General features: G+C 42.5%; 1 protein-coding gene and 1 long non-coding RNA gene across 2 annotated transcripts; both read right to left on the bottom strand.

Annotated features, from left to right (window-relative positions):
* Window positions 1–1,042: 1,042 nt before the first annotated feature.
* LOC122108126 lies at window positions 1,043–2,140 on the bottom strand. The gene is made up of 2 exons (XR_006147475.1): window positions 1,483–2,140; window positions 1,043–1,246 (listed from the first exon to the last, which is right to left on the bottom strand). It is a non-coding gene; the product is annotated as an uncharacterized LOC122108126 (long non-coding RNA).
* A 1-nt stretch (window position 2,141) lies between these two features.
* Window positions 2,142–3,405, bottom strand: LOC122107896 (sperm motility kinase 3A-like; the record flags this gene model as incomplete). Its single annotated transcript, XM_042679764.1, has 1 exon — window positions 2,142–3,405. A coding segment is annotated over exon 1 (1,044 nt), but the record flags the coding sequence as incomplete, so codon positions are not given.
* Between the last annotated feature and the right edge of the window lie 16,324 nt (window positions 3,406–19,729).

Raw genomic sequence — 19,729 nt, 5'->3', positions numbered from 1 at the left:
TCTGAAGAACTTTGCCAAGTACTTTTTTGCTAGTCTCATGAGAGAGAGAACATGCAGAGAAACGGATGAAGCTGCAGAACCAGAGAGGTGGCCGCATCTTCCTGTAGGAGATCTAGAAACCAGAGTGTGATGTCGGGGAAAGCGGGCTGAAATTGACGGAGTGTGCACCTCACTGGGAGAGAGTGTGAATCAGTCACTGCTGGAACTGCACGAACTGGCCACTGACAAAAATGATCCCCACTTGTGGGTCTTCATTGAGACTCATTACCTGAGTGAGCAGGTGACGTCCATCAAAGAACCATGTTGGTGACCATGTCAACAACTTGCACAGGAGGAAGCCCCGATCTGGCATGGCAGAATGTCTCTTTGACAAGCTCCCTCTGGGAGAAAGTGATGAGAGAGAAGCCTTGAGCTGACCCCCAAGCCACACATGACTTCCGGTCACAAAGGCAGTGCATGCATGTTGGCGATTATTATTACCTTTTCTATACATTTTACAAAACCTCCTAAGTTCTTTCAACTTGTACCATTTCGTCAAATAAAGGGATTTGGTACAAAGCAAACAAAAAGCTCAAGGAGAGCGTGCAGGCCCTGAATGTCAGCTCTAGGACTTGTGCAAAAGAAAACCCAAAGAGAGCACATCACCCCTAAACTAGGAGAAGAGTTCAAGGCTTCATTTCTGATCTGAAAGCATCTCAGGTCTTTGAGATACACTGTTAATTGGTTGCTACTCATGGAGTCACCTTGTCCTTTTCTTAGTGTTTAGAACTCAGGACCTTGCAGTTAGCTGTGCTTAATAGGTTCAAACATGTACTGCTGGAGTTCCTCCCTCAATCCCTCCTGTGTGTGGGCAGTATTGGAGAAAGGACTTGTGTGTGTGCTGTTTCTCTTCCAGCATCAATCCTCCAAGGCCTCTGGCCTCTGAATAGCTCGGAGTACAGACAAGATGCACAAATTAGTGTCACTGTCACATTCTTGAACTCCCACCAAACATCAGTACCCAATGCAGAAATGAAGAGTACTCAGAACCTATATGATCAAATTTTGAGAAAATCAATTTAATAAGTTTGGTGAGAAGCAAAAAAATATAGAAAGCATATTAAGTATCATTTCCAATACGAAAAACAAGTCTGTGGAGCTTGTTGGAGGTCGCAGCAGAGGAAGGAACCGTTGTCTCCAGGCATGTTCAGGCAGAATGGCACGTGTTCCAGGTGAGCACCACAGCCTTTCAGCCTTTCCATTGGAGCTGAAGGAAGAAAGGGAACTCAGGACTGAATTGTACAGGACAACACCTGACAAGTCACAATCTCTTTCTGAAAGTCTATCCCTTTAGCTCCCTCTCCCTCTCCCCTTTTCTGTTTGTTTCTCCACACTTCCCTTTCACCCAGGAAACCATAGATCAGAGGGGATGAGCTAAACAAAAAAAAAAAGGACTTCCTTGAAGTATAGATAAACACAGAGCACAGCTCAGTGGCCACCTACTTTTTTCCAGGCTGTCAGGAGGAATCAGTGTGTGTAGGAAGGACTCTAGGCCTGCTGCAGCAGCAACAACATAAATTTCGAAAGCAGCTGGTGATGTTCTTCTTCCAGCGCCTCCAGCCCCTGAGTCGCTCATTTGTTGTGGATGTTGTGGGTTGAGCGGATGGTAGGGAAGTTTTGGCAGGTGCAGGACTTGGGGGCAGCTTGCTGCTCTCCTCCTCCCCAGCTTGGTCCTTCCCGCTGGGATCACATGTTTTTGGACATGGGGCAACAGATCTTATCTTCCTCCTCCTCTTTCTGTACTGTACCCATGAGTTATATACTACAGGGGGAAGAGAGTGGGGTCTGCTGCCCGCCTGCCTCTCCTGCTCAGGGGCCGAGCTGGTCATTTCATTGTGTTTGGCCATGGGGAGTGCTACTTCGGCTGCTGCTGCTGCTGCAGCTGCTGGTACCAGGGCAGCCTTGCTGCTCACAGTCTTGCCCTCTGTGTTGGAAATATGGGGTCTCCAAGGGAGGCAGGGTAGGCACACGGATCTCCTGCCTTTCCTGCCACCACTCCCCTGCTGCTGCTCAGCAGGCAGGCCTACAGCCCGGTGGCCCAAGGGAGCACTGGCTTGCTTCAAGTGTAGAGCCTGGGCTGTCCTGCATACGGGGGAGGGGCAAGGCGGAGGCGCAGGCAGTGCATGCCTCACCAGGCCCGTCAGGTCTTGGCCCTGGTCTTGCTGCTGCTTTAAGATTTTATAGGTTGCCATGGAGGCAGACAGGGCTGCCCCAACCTGGTCTGGGTCAAAACCCAGGAAATAGGCCATGACGTTTAGAATGGCCGGATCTGGCTCGGCCAGGGCACTCTGGCTGGGGCGTGGTGAGCGTGCCTGTGTTGCCTTTAACCAAGGGTGGCACAACACTTGCCTCACAGCAGGTCTCTTTTGAGGGTCAGGTGTCATCAGATACCTTAAGATATGTTGCAGTTCGGTGGAAAAGCTTTTGAATATTAGACACCTGCCCGCTAACACTTGCTGTTTTAGGACGCGCCAGGACCTGTCATCAAAAGGGATGTCGCCCATGACCATGAAGTAGAGTAGTATCCCCAAACTCCAGACGTCCACCTTGGGACCCTGGTATTTCTGCTGCTTAATCATTTCGGGGGGGCAATAAGCCATTGTCCCGCACCACCCGTCCAGCTCCTGCTGGGGCTGGAACCGCATACTGAGACCAAAGTCGCATAGCTTAGCTGTGCCCTGGCTGTCCAGCAGGATGTTTTCTGCTTTAATGTCGCGGTGAACGATGCCGTGGTCGTGGCAATAATTGACCGCCCTCACGATCTGCCTAAACAGAAACCTGGCCTCCTCCTCCCTCAGTCTGACCACCTTGTACACATAGTCTGCTAGGTCTCCTTCCTCGAGGTACTCCATCACCAAGTTCACCCGCTGCTCTGCCTCCACCACCTGGTACAGTTTGATGATGTTAGGGTGCTCCACAGACTTTAAGATGTCCAGTTCTGTGTCAACAGATGGGCAGTTCTCCTTGCTGATCGTTTTCACGGCGACCAGGCTGTCTGTAGGCAGGTGCTTGGCCAGATAGACTGAGGCAAAGCCCCCCTCGCCGATGGTTCTCAGCACCCGGTAGTGAGCCCTGAGGAGCTCCTCGTGTGAGGAACTGGCCTCAAGGCCCTGCCGGGACCTCTCCTCTCTACTCTCACTACTCATCCTACACAGCACCCTAGCGATGCTGTCTAGGGAGAAAATAGAATCAAACAATGAAATAAAATGTATAAATGTATAATAAAGGAATACAATGTAAGTAAAATATGAATAAGTATAATAAACGAGTAATAAAATGTAACTACCTAACAAACTATCTATCTAACAATATAATGTAAATATAGAAAGAATAATAAATGAACAATATGCTAAAATGCTATCTAAAATGCTATCTAGTAAAAAAGTATAAGAAGAAAGTAGAGCAAGAAAAGAAAAAGGAAAAGTGAAAGAGAAGAGTAAAAGAAGAAAAGTGAGAAAAAGAAAAGAAAAGTAGAGGAAAAAGTCAAGAAAAAGGAAGAAAGAAGTAAGATAGGAAAAAGTAAAAGAGGCAAAAGAGAAACCAAGTCCGAGAGAGTCAAAGCCAAATCGCAATCCAAATCCAAACACCGAAAGTCAAAGCCAAATCAATAAACCAAATCCCGAAAATCAATCACTCACCAGCCACCAACCACCTGAACTCCACCCCTCCAACTACCTACAAGAGTCCACCAGTCAGCACGCGATATATATATAGCCAGGGTTATTGTGACCTCATGAAGGTGTCTGTGATGTCAGAGCTGCCAAGCGTCTCTGCCCATGTGGGTGTCGCCCCCTGTGCCCATCTCAGTTCCTGGCCTTCAGGACGCTTCTTAGATGAGCATGCCTGGACTGGCCTTGCAGTCAGGGCCTGGGCACTGTCCTTTAGCATTTTGACTTGGATTGATTTCATTATTGTTTTCATTTTAGTGCCAGCCCTGGGCCTTGAACTCTGGGCCTGGGCACTGTCCTTGAACTTCTTTTTGCTCAAGGTTAGCACTCTACCACTTGAGCCACAGACCTACTTCCCGCTTTTTCTCTTTCTGTGTTACTGAGGAATTGAACCCAGGCAAGCACTCTAGCACTAAGCACATTCCCAGCCCCTGTCCCTGAGCTTTGATACTCAAAGCTGGTGCTCTATCAGCTGAGCCACAGTCCCACTTCTATCTTCTTGGTGCTTCATGGGAGATAATAGTCTCAGGGAATTTTCCAGCCCATGTTGCCTTTGCATTAGCATCCTCATATGCCAGCCTCCTGCTTAGCTAGGATTACAGGCCTTACAGTAGCCATATGCTTACAACACACTTATGTTAAACAGAACTTAGGTTCTGTTCAGTAAGAGTCTACTCTAAGTTTTCTTAGGTGGTTATGTAGATTGATATTTAATATTTCAACCGATGGCAGTCTAGCGAGAGTGCCGATATCAAGACTCCTAGAGTGCTCATATCCGTATAATCCTAGTTACGTGTGGGGTTGGAAGTGGGAAGATTGCAGTTGGAAGCCAGCGTAGGCCAAATAGTCCATGAGAGCCCATGACAAGGGAGCAGGTTGGCATCAGGGTGCATGCCTCTCATCCCAGCCAAGGTGGCAAGTGACAAATAAGATGAAGGTTCTGGCTGCTGCCTGCTACAGAAGCAAATCCCTTTCTCAAAAACTACCAGCACAACACTGTTCAGTAAGAAATGTACTCATTATCTAACTTAGGTAACTGCACCCTCTCTGTGTATCTCCTTTACAGGAAAATTTAAAAGAAAAAGAACAAATGATGACCACCAGCACAGATATGGCATGACTCACTGTTTATAAGGTCAGCTTAAGCTCAAACACTTCATCAAAACTCAAACCTCTCTTATTCCTCAATATTCTTGTTGCTTCTGCTTTAATATTGACATTATCTTGAAGTCGAATGATCACATGAGGGCTACTCTAAACACAGTATTTTTTCATTCTGTTTGGATGGATGTCAAACACGTGTCTGATATGATATTTAGAATATATAAGCAGATTCATTGTGAACTGTGCTGTATCTAGCTGAGGCAAAGATACCCTTCAGGATTTCCTAGAAGCTTACCATTAATTTTCTCATCAAAAACAAGGGAAGCCAGAGAGATGTAGGTCAATCTATTCAGCCCCGAACATACTAATGATCAAACCCAAAATCTTGTCCACAGTAGTTGTTCCAGCATCTGGGTCCCCCAGAAGTGACACAAACACTGCGGAATTTATTTCTACCTACAGTTCTGCCCTGAACAACTGGGTTCTACTTTCTTACAAGTATTTCTTAGAGGTCTGAAGGAAGAACTCTGGGAAAGGTACAGTTATGGATGTTTATGCAAAGTAGGCCTCTTCATTTTCTACATAATAAAGCAACTCATGCAACCCGAATCCCTAAACAGTAGTACTTTGAGACTCCCATTGCATTGCATGCAGTTGGCAGCTTATGGCTTCATTCAAAAGGATGAAACCCAGGGCCTTCAACATGTGAGACAATCCTTGAACCAGCCCCTGCGCAGTCCTAACCCTAACGTGCTTTTTTTTTTTTTTTGAATCCTGGAGTCCACATTCCCTGTGACAAACGCAGGGCAAGAGGCTGGCACTGCCTTAAAAATGAGCACTTTGAGTGCAAAGACACATGACTGCAGCCCTCTGTGGTTCTTCTCGGTCTGTCCAAGGGGTCTCAGAATGTCAGTTAACTGAAAAGAATCATCTCCTGCTAGGCAAGGGAAGTCCAGCTGCGGCTACCTGAACAGCTGCTCTCATGTTGAGATAATCTCCACTGTGATTATGATGCATTATGATGGACTGAGAGGGACGAGAGCACAGGGAGAAGAAGGGCTCTGGTGAGAGGCTGTGGCTCAGTCTTCAGCTCTCCTATGTGGAGGAGGGTCCTTAGATAGAATAGCTTCTAGGAATGGGGCTTGGAATAGAAGCAGTGTCTTAATCCTGTGTGGTTCTGACTGGCGATTGCTCATCTATCTTCAGTAGGGCCCTTACTTAAGTAGACAGGAGAGTTGAGTTTGGGAGATGTAGTTTGTTGTGTTGAGGTGTGTGCCAGATCTGGAGCTTGATCTCAGAGTCTAGGAGCTGCCTTTGAGCCTTTGTCCTTGATTAGCATTAGCACTCTAGTATGTGAGCCACAGATTTACTCCCCGCTTTTGGGGAGGTAATTGGAGAGAAGAGTCTTATGCCTGTCAGCCTGGCTTTGAACTGAGATTCTCAGATCTCAGCCTCCTGAGTTGGTCAGATTTTAGGCTGGAGCCACTGGCACTGGGCCCCTGTGGTGCATTTGCAGTTAGGAGGTAGCTCTCCCTGTGTCCATTCATCCTGCTTGAGAACCACTGTGAGTGGTTGTTCCTTCTCCTCAGCTAAGGAAGAAGGCTTTCTGCAGTGTTTTCATTTGCATAAGACATAATGCTTTGATCTCTTTCTTGCTCTCTCATTCTCTCATTCTTCTTTTTGCTCAACTTTCCCCTTTATCCACTCATACTTGACCCCCTCATTTTATTTATTCATTTATTCAACACACCCAAACTCATACACAAACACAACCTACACCTAAACACAGAGAGACACACACACAAAGAGAAAAACAGGGAGGGAGATGGAGAGGGAGAGAGAGAGAGAGCATCCCTTCCTGTTTTCATTCATTTTAAGTGGAGCGATAATAAAATACTCCTTCTAGAGTAGTCTTCTAGTTATATAGTCAATAAATTAAAAAACTTCTTCAGTATTCTTAACCCATGAACACTTCCTATATTAGCATTTATTTTTCTATTGGCTTCTGCTGATGAATCTTTCCAAAGATTCATTTGTATTTGTTATTTTACATTTTTCACAGATGTGGTTGTTTCCACTGAGGGTTCATGGGTTTACTTGAAGTTTCCTTAGTTTTAATGAACATGGTTGTGAAGGTAGCTTTAGTGCAGCCTTGCAGCATTATTTACCATAGCCAAGACATGGAGTCAACCCAAATGCCCCTCCGTGGATGAACGCGTCAAGAAAATGTGGTATATTCACAGTGGAATTCTATGCTTCCATCAGAAAGAGTGTTATTGCATCTTTTGTAAGAATATGGAAAGCCTTGGGGAAAAATATATTAAGTGAAGTAAGCTGGACTCAAGGAAACATAGGTTGCAGGGTTTCTCTCATTTGTGGTAGCTAGAATGTTGCTTATACCTCTACAAGTAAACACACTGGGTGGTAAGGAACGGGTTACAAATGACTTCCCAAGTGAACACTTTGGGTGGTACCTAAGGAGTTAGAAATGAAATAATTGAAGTCTGAAAGACTCCAAGGAGAGCACAGACCGTGTAATTCTGGTGAGAGGCTAGAAGAATTAAGAGGGGAAGGGGAAGGAATTTGGGCAAGAATCTCTAGTATATACAACAGCATTGAAAAATATGAGGGAAGGCACCCTGTGCCTGAACGCAGGGTGAAGATTTTGATGTGATGACAGAGATTGAGATGCATTGTACATATAAACTGCTTTGCTAAATGTCAAAAAATGTATTATATAACCTAAAGTTAAGATAAGGGAAGGGCTGGGTACGGAGGGGCTGATGAGAACGTTGAAAAGGGTAACCTTGATCAAGATTCACTGTATTCATAAACTGCTTCAATGAATGGCAACTCCTTTGTACAATTACTTAAAGATAATTAAAATATTTTTTAATGAAAGGGAAAAAAAAAAAAAAGATTGCATAGGCCTTGGTGAGTTACTGAGCCCCCTGTCAGAGGATTAAAGCTTTGGTGGGCTGCTGAGCCCTCATCAGAGTCAAATTTGGTCCCAAATTTAAAACTGCACTTCTGTGAGCTCTGGAGCAGGCAAAACTCTCTCCCTCCCTCCCCTCCCCTTAAACTCTGTTAAGGGCTAAAATTAGCTTCTGGTTACTCTCCCTTCTTCCAAATAAAGGTATTCAAAAGGTCAATTGATAGGTAAAATGCTCTTGATAATCAGGACAAATTTGGGCTCCAGGGAATCCCCACCCAGTACTCTTCAATACAAGTATTAGAAATACTAAATGCCTTGGAAAAGCCCTGGAAGAATGTCACCCAGCAATCATTCGTTTATACTGGTTGATATAAAAAAAAAAATGGATGAGTTTAAGTTTAAACTCCCCCCAAAAGGTCAACAAGTTTGGGTATTACCAAAAGTGTAAAAGAATTATATTGTTTTAAAGAAAAACAGCTTAGCTAAAAGGTTTTTGGTTCTTATTAAGCATGGGGATTATTAAATTCTGTTAAATCTTCTCTCTAGCATTGACCATGTGGTGGATGTGCCATCTTGGCATTGTGGTAGCTTAGTTGCTGTTTTGTACCAACTCGATTTTTGACTTGACTTGATTCTGTGACCCTCCCTGCCAACATGGTCAGCCCAGGCACCCTCATGCCAGGCTGCAAGTCTCTTCATGTCTTGTCTCCTGTTTACTAAAAGTTTTCTTGTTGTTGGTAAAGTTTGTGTTTTAAACTGACCACATTGTTCCATCATTCAGGCAAAGTAATACTGCTAAAATTTCAAAAACTTTAAATGGCCGATTTGAAAATCTAAGCATGCTCTGTAGTACCCTCATGCTCATAGACCCCTCCTTACCCCCCCCCCCCACGCCAAAGACCTCTAGGGGGCCCTCACTGATGTAAATATGGGAGAGTAGTTTATTAGAGCTCAAGCTGGAGGCAGCAGGCCAGAAATGTGAACCCTAACCCCTTGCCCAGCAGAGTTTTTATTGGGAACATGAAGCAGAGGGAGGGGCCATTACAGCATTGGTTGTGTGGGGTTATGTGATTGGTTGGTGATTTGAGGACCCAAAAATTTCCCCCTGCTGACGCTAACTGCCCTGGAATGTTAACACCTGGTTAATGTATCTTTTTGTCACTTTGTAGTCTGTAGCCTTTATAAACCCTGCCTGCTTTCAGCTCGGGACTCTCTGTTCCTGCCTGTTCAGTGAGCCCCATGCATGCTTGGTGAATAAATCCCCTTGCTCTTTGCATGAGAGAATGTCTCTTGGAGTCTTCCTTGTGTGCGGGGAGCTTCTCGACCCTTACAACATGTGGCTCATGCTACATATCTTCTTGACTTCTGATGCAGAAAATCTTTTCATCTGCTGATTGGTCATTCCTGTATCTTTTTTTTTTTACACACAGTATGCTCAAGCATTTGCTCATTCTAAAATATGTTCCCTTTGTCTCATATGCACACACAGCATGTGATCTTAGGGTCACTGAAAATGAACAAAAGCATTTGTGAGAACAAGAAACTGACAGGAATAAAGAAGATAGCAGTTTTCTTTGGACCAAAGAATATCAGGACCTGGGAGAAGACACAGAGAGAGCACACTCTACTCTGGATGAAGAATTGGAAAGACAGCGGCCGCTTGCTGAGGAAAGGGCGGAGCTATGGACCCCCCCAAGGGCTCTACAAGGGCAATCATGTTGGATCAGAGTGACTTGCCACACTGAATGAAACTGGACCATATTTGGATTCAACCAGACTTTGAGCATCCTATATGATATCCTTTTTTCTCTCGTCTATGTCACTCATCATCAGGGCAGTGGTTCCAAGTTTTGATACTCATATTTAATTCAGCGGCACTGAAGACCTAATGAATGGCTGGACTCTCTCTATAGGCAGCACATTTAACCATTTGTTCTCAGAGTTCTGAAAAGTACAAGGTGGTGGTGTGTTCAGAATGTCTTTTGGTTTTTATGATGTAAAGTTTTGAAAAATGTAAAAAACCTGAAAAAATAAAATATATTACCTTTCATTGACCAGTAAGAGTTCTATGTGTGTTCCACACAACAAAAGCATTTGAACAACTTGCATGCTTCATAGACTGTGCCAGGCTGAGGGTTTATGTAGGGGCTGCCAGTGGCTGGGGAGCACTGTGCCTTAGGGCACAGATGTGACAGAGTCTGTGCTGTGGGCAGAGAAGATGTATAGCAAGCTGCGGCATTCGAGTACCCATTGTGTTTTGTTCCTGAAGGAATGTAAAACAGGTGGGTGAGGTAGCCTCTTGGATATTGGTAAAGCCACTGCACATTGTTCGCAGTGTTACAAAAACTGCACTGCAGTATGGAGCTCTCTCCCTCCTGGAGAAGCAAGGTTGGAGGGACTTTGCTCCACCTGAATTCCTCTCACACCTGAGTAAAACAGAAATAATCGGAGACATGACTGTCACTTTCACTGCAAAGATCTAATATTGCTACCACAGATTATGAAGACAGATTTTTTTTGTTTTTGGTTGGTCCTGGGGCTTGAACTCTGGGCCTGGATGCTCTCTCTCAGCTCTTCAGTTCAAGGCTTGCGCTCTACCACTTGAGCCACAGCGCCACTTCTGATTTTCTGATTTTTGTTTTTGTTTTTGTTTTTGTTTTTTAATTTAAGGTAAGAGTCTCATGGGCTTTCCTTGCCTGGGCTGGCTTTGAACCGCAATCCTCAGATCTCAGTCCCCTGAGTAGCTAGGATTACAAGTGTGAGCCACAGGCTCCCGGCGAGGACAGAATCTTGTGAGAATTGTAAGCACATCTGTCTCCCTTCCCTCTATATGCTACAACTGAGAAACCCACTTGGGTGCCCTAGATGTGGAACCGCCCATCTCACAGCAAACCTGGGTGCACAAAGTCCCAGCAGAGAGCCCAACAGCTCCTTCCTGCCTGGCTGGTTATTTGAGACAGATGTATGTAACCCAACCCTGTTCCTGCAGCCAACCAGCTGAGTTCTTTCACCCCTCTGTGCAGGAAGCCCCTCCTCCTTAACACTTGAATGAGAGTCTCCATTGGAGAATGATGGAGGGGACCAGGGAGAGGGTAACTCAGTGGTCATTGCAAGGACTTTGCTAGGAATAGAGAAACTCTTGAAAAGTCTGTGATTTATGATGTCTGAGATTATTTCTGATACTGAATAAAAAATGCTTAATCACAACTCCTCAAGCTGTAGAGAGGGAAGGTTACTTGAGGTTCAATTTGATGTATAGAAAAGCCACTTTTGTTGTTCTTGTTTTTTTGGGGCCTGTCCTGGGGCCTGAACTCTGGGCCTGGGCGCTGTCCCTCAGCTCTTCAGGCTAGTGCTCTACCACTGAGCCACCTTCCCAGCCCCCAGAAAAGCCACTTTCTTTGTAGCCAACAATGCTGACTTGTAGCCAAAATAAATAGAAATACAATTGGCAATATTATAGTGAACTTTAATATCTCCTCCCTGCTCTTCCAGGGTTGAATGTCAAACTTCATGCTAAAAGAGAAAGATTTATGTTTTTGTGAATTCAAAAATTATCATGCACATTTTTGGGGGGGGGGGGAGGGTCCGGTCGTGGGGCCTGAACTCTGGGCCTGGGCACTGTCCCTCAGCTCTTCAGCTCAAGGCTAGCACTCTACCATTTGAGCCACAGCGCCACTTCTGGCTTTTTTCTTTTTTTGCTTCTGTGGTGCTGAGGAATCGAACCCAGGGCCTCAGGCATGCAAGGCAAGCGCTCTACCACTGAGCCACCTTCCCAGCCCCATCAGGCACATCTTTTAAAAGAAGGAAACTATTATGGGAAATGAATATAAAATTCTTCCTGGCCTGCTTGGAACCTTGATCCTCATATCTCGGCTCCTGAGTAGCTATCATTAGAAGTCTGTGCCACCAGCTCCTAGCTAGGTTTATGTTTCTTTTACATTTATGATAGAAATTAATGCCTGGATTTCACCTCATTCTTGTTACATGGTTAATGCAGGGTATACAATTTGTTATCAACTCGTGAATATATGAAGTCAAATACTCATACACCTTTTTGGGGGGGGTGGGTGGAAGTTAGTCCTAGGATTTGAGCTTAGGACCTGGAATTTGCTGGGCAAATATTCTACCACTTGAACATCACTGGGGCTCTTTTTACTTTTTACAAATAGAGTATAATATATTTGTCCAGGCCAGCCTCAGACTATGATCCTACTTATGCCTCCAGCATAGACAAGAATATACCACCACACCGGCCTTGTTTTTTGTTTTTAATTTTTTTTTATTGTAAAAATACTGTACAGAGGGGTTACAATTACATAGGCAAGATAATGAGTACATTTCTTATCAAGCATTGTAGCCTCCTCCTTTGTTTACTCTTCCCATCCCATCCTCCCCCCGTCCCCCCACTTAACCCTCATCCCCCCTACCACCAAAGCTGTAAAGTTCATTTTCGACATAACAAATTGTATGTCTCATTGTTGCAGTGGTCCACCTGTATCCCTATTTAAACGATTTGTTTTTTCCCTTCCCCTCCACAAATTATAACAACATCAACCCTTGCTTTCACTGTATTTGATGATGTTATAATTTGTGGACGGGCTTGTTTTTTGAGATGAAGTCTCACTAACTTTTGCCTATGCTAGCTTCAGTCTATGTTCCTAACCATCCTCCTCCATACACAGCTAGCAAGAATTACAGGTGTGAATCATTGTACCAGATTCTCAAGCACGTATAGGCCCTATCTCTTTCTTTGGGCATAACCAAAGTGAAAAGGAACCACAGAATGAACTCTGGGCCCTCAGCTCTTCAGCTTAAGGCTAGCGCTCTACCATTTGAGCCACAGCGCCACTTCTAGCTTTTTCTATTTATGTGTTGCTGAGGAATTGAACCTAGGGGCTTATGCATACAAGGCAAGCACTCTACCACTGAGCCACCTTCCCAGCCCCCAGAATGACACTTTAATGAAAGCAAGAGCTTTTCTTTCAATCTGTGTTTCTATTTACCATCATAGGATTCAGCAAAAATTTATATGAAAAATATTGTTGAAGAATGATTTAATAACATGCCTCCTGACCTAAAAATCTGGCAGGTGTGTGCCATGTCTAATAACAGTAGAGGAGAAAACACACTCATATATGTTCTTGACATGACACATGTAAACTAAACATTCAGAAACTTCCATGAACAGGTATCTCAGGTAAAATCCAACCCATGTATCAAGAAAATCCTCCTGGTTCCTTCAGAACATGCACACTAACTATAGTATACATTCAGAGAGTAAGAAAATCAAAACAGATCATTTGTAATCAGAGTACTAGAAAAGACAAGAGAAACGATATTAGCCTACCAGTAGAAGCCAAACATGTTAGCAAATACATGTTTTTCCCACACTCAGAAGATAGAAGCAGGAAGACTGAGTTTCAGAGCAGCCTGTCCAAGAAAAAAGTGCCAGTAAGATTCAAGCTCTATTGACATTTGTCTCTAGAAAAATAAATCTTTGTAATCTGAAATGAATAAACTGTATCAACCCTTCACATATACATCCATAAAGGATCACATATTTACACTAAAACCAGGTTCTTCGAGGTTTTGAATTATTATTCCTCATAAATTAATATTTAAGACAATGAATAGGTGTGTCTCAACAGTTATTTTTGGAGAATTTTAGGTTCACTTTACAAGTGAGTGATTGAAGAGAAGGTATAGAATTTTCACTCAGGGATCCTGCACCCTACATACATGGCCTTTCCCATTATCAATATACTATGCCAGAAATGTGTTTGTGATTATTGAACCCACGTAGACATATCATTGTTAGTCAGAGTCCATAGGTCACATTAGGGTTCAGTTTTGGTATTGTTTGCTCTATGGTGTAGATAAATCTCTATGAAAAGTGTCTATCATTAGAGCATCACACAGAGTGGTTTTACTGTGCTGATGCTCTGACATTAGATAATAGTGATGACTGAATATTTCTGTGAATATATTCAAAAGAAAATTTAATGTTTGTAAATTTTGTGTCTGTAAAACTATTATTTAAAATTGACAATAATGAAAATACTGTTGTGAATGATAACTGAACTGGTTTTAACACTGCAGTGGAGGAAGGAACTCAGGTGTAGGAAACCTACCAATATCATTTAAAACTGAGGCTGTAATCATCTTTCAGTCTAAAAGAGGAAGATGGCTCTATGGGGTCCCAGACAGAGGGTTACCATGATGTTACACCAAGCTTTTATGTCAGGGCCCTTTGAGATCCTAGACCTCAGAGACTTGTTGGAAGTTTGCTTCCTTTCTTTGAAGAACTTTAGAAATTAAGGCAGCTTCCAGCCTGCAAAACCTACCTCAGCACATGTAGAGCCCAGATATAGAAAGAACAGATGTTCCTAGATCTGGAGGTCTGGGGAAAAGTTGGGTAGGTTCTTTCCAGAGGAAGTGCAAGAAGGTTCTCCAAATAAGCAGATCCTTTTAGCTTCAGTCAGACTTGACCTTCCTCTGTAGAGGTGCTATGGTGTGGAGAAACACATTTACTACAGTGAACTAGAGTCCATGGGCCCCCTGCTCTTATATATAAATTCTTCCTTTGCTTCTGGATTTGACATACTGCAAGAAAGTCATAGACAGACTTGGGTCATTCTTTAACATTATAATAATTACCTCCTAGACCAAATGGAAGACCAGTGAGGTGTATCTCAGTGTGGGCTGGACACACTATCATCTCAACCTGTACTGACTACACCTGCAATTCCCTGGACAACTGGGAAAAGAGGTGTCTGTGGTCAAAATGAGATAGAAAGTACCAAATATTTTAGCAGACTTCAAAGAGGTACCTGAGGCCCAAACACTGAGTCTTTCCTCTTTTATCATCTTCAATTGTAAAGCAATATGACTACTTGAATTCACCACAAGCCCACATCTAATAATGTCCAAGCACATCGAGTTAAGATAATTTGAGACATTTTACAGTTTTCTATAAGTACAACGCAGCATGTTCTGCACACTTTTCCTGATGTACTCAAGAATACATGGTCTTCTGGAACCAGGGGATGCTGAGAAATCCTCTATTCTCTCCCCTGTCTGGTGCCTGGGTATCTCCTAGACTTTCCTATGATCCTTTCAGAATTCTCTGTGTTCTTTTTTTTAATCTGTGCTTGCTGCTTCTGAGTTCAGTTACTCCTAGTATCTATAATCCAGTGCTGCAAATATTCAAGCCATTATCTCATAAGCATTGCTCAAAATACATGAAAAACAGTGTGAGATGATATGCTCAGGCCTTAGGATGACCATCCACGTTCAGAGTAGTTCTTGTCCAGACTTGTGTGACAGGCAAATCAGTGTTTCTCAAAACTGACAAAGGTATAGATCTTCCTGTGAGGTACTCTTCAAAATGAGCATTTAATAAATTAGGTACCGGACTGGGAGGGTGGCTCAGTGGTAGACTGCTTAACTTGTATGCATGAGGCCCTGGGTTTGATTCCTCAGCACCACAAATAATAGAAAAAGCCAGAAGTGGCACTGTGGCTCAAGTGGCAGAGCTCTAGCCTTGAGCTAAAGAGCTGAGGGACAGTGCCCAGGCTAAGAGTTCAGGCCCCATGACTGACAAAAAAAAAAAAATGTACCTTCATGTGCAAAAATAAAACTACATGTAAGCCTGTCATGATTGCTACCAAATACAAATCCCAAAAGTAGTAAATAAGGAAATTTTAGACTAAAAATCTTAGCATGCTGAAGAGTCAGAGAAAATCTATTAGGAAAGAGCTATAAATAGTTGAATGACAGACCAAGTATTTTTGATATATTATTTGACATATTATTTCAGTCAAACCTTCAAATTCAAATGTGTACATTTTTGTATATTTATACATGAGAAAATCAAAGAGAACAAGATTAAGAACAGTGTTTATGCTTATAGGATTATTTATCATGACAGTTTAAACTTTCTTTAAACTTTGCAAAATGTAGAGACCACAGGTGTATACCTTTTTGTTCATAGCTCAATAAAAGCATTAAGTTGCCAGGTACTAGTAACTCAACTATACTCCTGGCTATTCAGGAGGATGAGATGTGAGGATCACAGTTTAAAACCAGTGTGGGCAGGAAAGTTCATGAAACTCTTAAACCAGAAACAGAGCTGTAGCTCAAGTGGTAGAGCACTAGCCTTGAGCAAAAATGCTCAGGGACAGTGTCCATATCCTGTGTTCACACACACACACACACACACACACACACAAGTTAGAATGAAAAGAAAAAAAACAAAGTATTTTGAGTAGATTGATATTGTTTTTAATTTATCTTAAGGAAAAATTTCAATTAAACAAACCTTCCCTGCTATTATTCTTAACTCCCATAGCATCTAAAGCATAGCAGAAATGCTCTGCCCAGGGGTTTGTGCTGCAGCTCAGGCCTTGCTGGGCTCCAATAGGTTTGGGTGCAGGCTGCAGGAGTCTGGGGAGCATTGTGGGTTCATTAAGCAGAGGCTGAGTCACTGAGCTGGGAGCATCTGATGTGCAGGGCTGGCCTATTGAGATGCACTGTGAGTCTTCCTTCATCTTTATCACCAATGGAGTATGCAGACACAAGTAGCTCAGGGCCCTTCCTGGAATACTGTCTGTACCACCTGAAGTTCTGAGAAGCACTGTCTCTGTAAGTGCAGTTGAAAGAGGTGGTGGCTTTGTTTGAAACACCAAGGGACTCAGGACTCTGCTCCACCTCCTTCTGTTCACTGCTCACCCCTGTGCAAAAAGACAAAGGTCACACAAAGGACAGTGGTGGATAGTGGATACTCCTTCTACAGAATCTATATTTCCATGGGTTTTCCACCTGCCCTTAGTATGAGGGGGAAAAAACCCTTCATGTTTCTCCTCAGAGGCTCAAGATGTTAAGCACAAACTGCATGTTCTCATAGAAATGCCACACTCATAGCTCATGGGAAGCCACAGAATCACAAGTTAGACACTCAAGGTTCTTTTCCTTTAGTTCACTGACAACTCAGATAACAAACCCTAAAAGAACCTGGGGTGATTCTAGTTATGGAGCTCTATAAAACACAGCAATAATCTAGTCTACCAATTAGAAAAAGAGAAAGTTTTCTACAGCACTCTTCGCCAAGCGCCTCCCTTCCCGTCTCACACTCAGAAGTAGTGGTTTCCTCGTTGTCCCTGAGGAGACACTGCCACATCCTGTGGCCTCCCAATCATGTTTAGAGAAATATTCAACTCGCAGATTCTTCTTGGATGGACTGTTAAAAGTAAAAACTGAACATAAAGTTAAATTAAAATTTACAAGACATTTTCTCCAAATAAATCTGAGCAGTTTCTGTGCATATGCATTTCATATCAGATGTTAGCTCTTCTTTTAGTTACAGCAGCAATTTCCAAAAAAGAAACAACAGTGTCCTGCACTGAAAAATCATTCCTAACTCTTCTACTATGGAAATCTGGTAAGATTTATGGGATTGAGAAGCATTTCACATTGCGAGGCTCATCAGGTAGCCTAGGCACCCCGAAGACACTCGTATCTTCAATTTTTAAAGTTAAACAAATCTTTTCAAAATGGAATGTCTTAAAATTTCCATCTCACCATGCAACATTTATTTTTACTTTTATATTAATTTTACAAAAGAATGGATTTGTTGTGACGTTTTCATACATGCATGCCATGTATATTGGTCATTGTCATTGCATCAGACCTTCAACCTCCACCCTCCCTGACCCCCTTCCTTCCTTGTGGCTCTCCTTCTACTTCCATATCTTTATTTTGTAGAATCCACAAATAAGTGAAAACATGTGACACTTGTCTTTCTGAGTCTCATTGAACACAATTATGTTTAGTTCTATACATTCACCTGCACATGGCTTTATTTCATTCTTCTTTATGCTTGGATGTTAAACAAGTGTGATATTTTCTTTATTCATTTATCCACTGCTGAGCACAAAGGCTGATTGCACAACTTGGTCATTGTGAACCATGTATCAATATACATGGGTGTTCAAGTCCATCTGTTGGCTGCTAACTTTCATTCCTTTAGGCATATATCCAGAAGTATAGCTTGATCGTATGATCATATTATTGGTCAGTGAGGAATGACCACACTGATTTTCATAGAAGCTGGATTAATTTACATATTCAGCAACAGTACATGTATTTTATTCCCCTGCCCACCATCCTCTCCAGCAGTTGTTGCATTTTGTTGCTTTCATGGGCATTTTAACCAGGGTAGATAGAATCTAAATGTAGTTTGATTTGAGCAACATTTTTTTAACAAGGGTAGGACTTAACAATTGCTTAGATTCTTCATTCCATTTTCCATCAATGGCACACCTTCTGGAAAGAGGACTTTGGTTGATGCAGTAGGACTAGAGCTGGTTCCAATACCTAGACTGTGGATATAACTATCTTACATGGAAATCTGTCCTGATTATCTTATTCCTTACCTTCTCTTGAATATAATTGTGTTATCTAGGAGTTGACCTCTAAAAGTTATACAGTGGATCTTTTCTGTGTGCATGTGCACATGAGCGCACACACACAAACATCTCACAAAATAATGAGAAAACCACCAGAGGGAGGTATATGTCAAGAACCTACAGAGAAACAAAGGAGGAACCTGTTGGTCTTCATTTTTCCCATGACCTGATTCATGTCCTTGCAGACGCTGGGGTAAAAGACAAACAAGGCAAAAGCCCTTGCCTACTCAAAAAACATGAAATCAGTACAAACCCAAGATTGGTTAGTTAGATCTTTCCCTTTCTCACCAAAAACTGCACTGGAAACAGAGTGAAAGGAAAGCTACTCATAGTAAAATCCTTCCTCCAAGAGTTCATCACACATAACAGAATAAATATCTGTGTCTCAGTAAATGAGCTAAGGACAGTTACCACAGCCTAGCCAAAGTGTAAAAATGAGACATAAAGTTTTAAATACGGGATATAGTACCCTTTAACGGGTACATCTTTCTAGAAAGCAGACAAAAAATAATATGAGTAGAGTAATGTGGAAGCAGACTCAATAGCCACATCAGGGCTGGCAATATAACCAACTCATCTGCCGTCAGAGCTGTCCTGCAGCACTCCTATGCCTGATGATGTGAAAGGAGATAGGACTCTTCCCAGAGTCCTAACTGCATTGCAGTTATAAACATTAAGCTGATGAAGTCTACAGGTGTCCTCCCTGTGTTAAACAGTTTGTTTTCAACAAAGGTAAATTTTCAGACACATCTTATGAACTTCAAAGTACTAAAAACCCAGTTTTGAATCCATGTCAATTATCTTCAGATAAATTCTACTACAAATGGTATAATTTGGTCCATTGAATTATATATACTGTGTTACTTTAAAAAGAAATAATGAAGATATTTATGTAGGTGGAAATCTACAATACACATCTTTTCCTAGTCTGTTATATATATATATTTTTTTTTTTGGTCGGATGTGGGGCTTGAACTCTGGGCCTGGGCACTGTCCCTCAGCTCTTCAGCTCAAGGCAAGGGCTCTACCACTTGAGCTACAGCGCCACTTCTAGTCTGTTATATTTTTGTTTCACAAATTTGTCTTTTCAATTATATAAGAAAAAGAAGACATAAAAACATAAAACAAAATACTGTATTTCTAATTATCTATGTAGCCATGACTTATTGTTCATTACTTTCTATAGTTCCAAACTGGTGCCCAGTGTTGTTTCATTTTAGCCTAGATGACTGATTCCCTGCAGTATTTCCTGTAGATAAGGTCCACACATGATGAGCTCCATAAGCCTTGAATATCTTGGGAGAGCTTAGTTTCCTTTTTATTTTTAACATTTTGCAGAGACTTTTGTTGAATTTTTTTTGTTTTGGGTATTATTTTCAGTCCTTTTCAGTCCACTGCCTTCTGACTTCCACAATATCTGATAAAAATTGACATTTTAAAGATCCCTTGCATGTCACTTCTCTAACAATGTTTTCATGATTTTCAGTTTCTCCTTGTCTTCAACTGTTGGATTACAA

This window comes from Dipodomys spectabilis, unplaced genomic scaffold, assembly GCF_019054845.1.
Source record: "Dipodomys spectabilis isolate Male_0828 unplaced genomic scaffold, ASM1905484v1 ptg000054l, whole genome shotgun sequence".
Lineage (NCBI taxonomy): Eukaryota > Metazoa > Chordata > Mammalia > Rodentia > Heteromyidae > Dipodomys > Dipodomys spectabilis.
The sequence above is the reverse complement of the archived record's forward strand: the minus strand, read 5'-3'. Positions and strand labels throughout refer to the sequence as shown.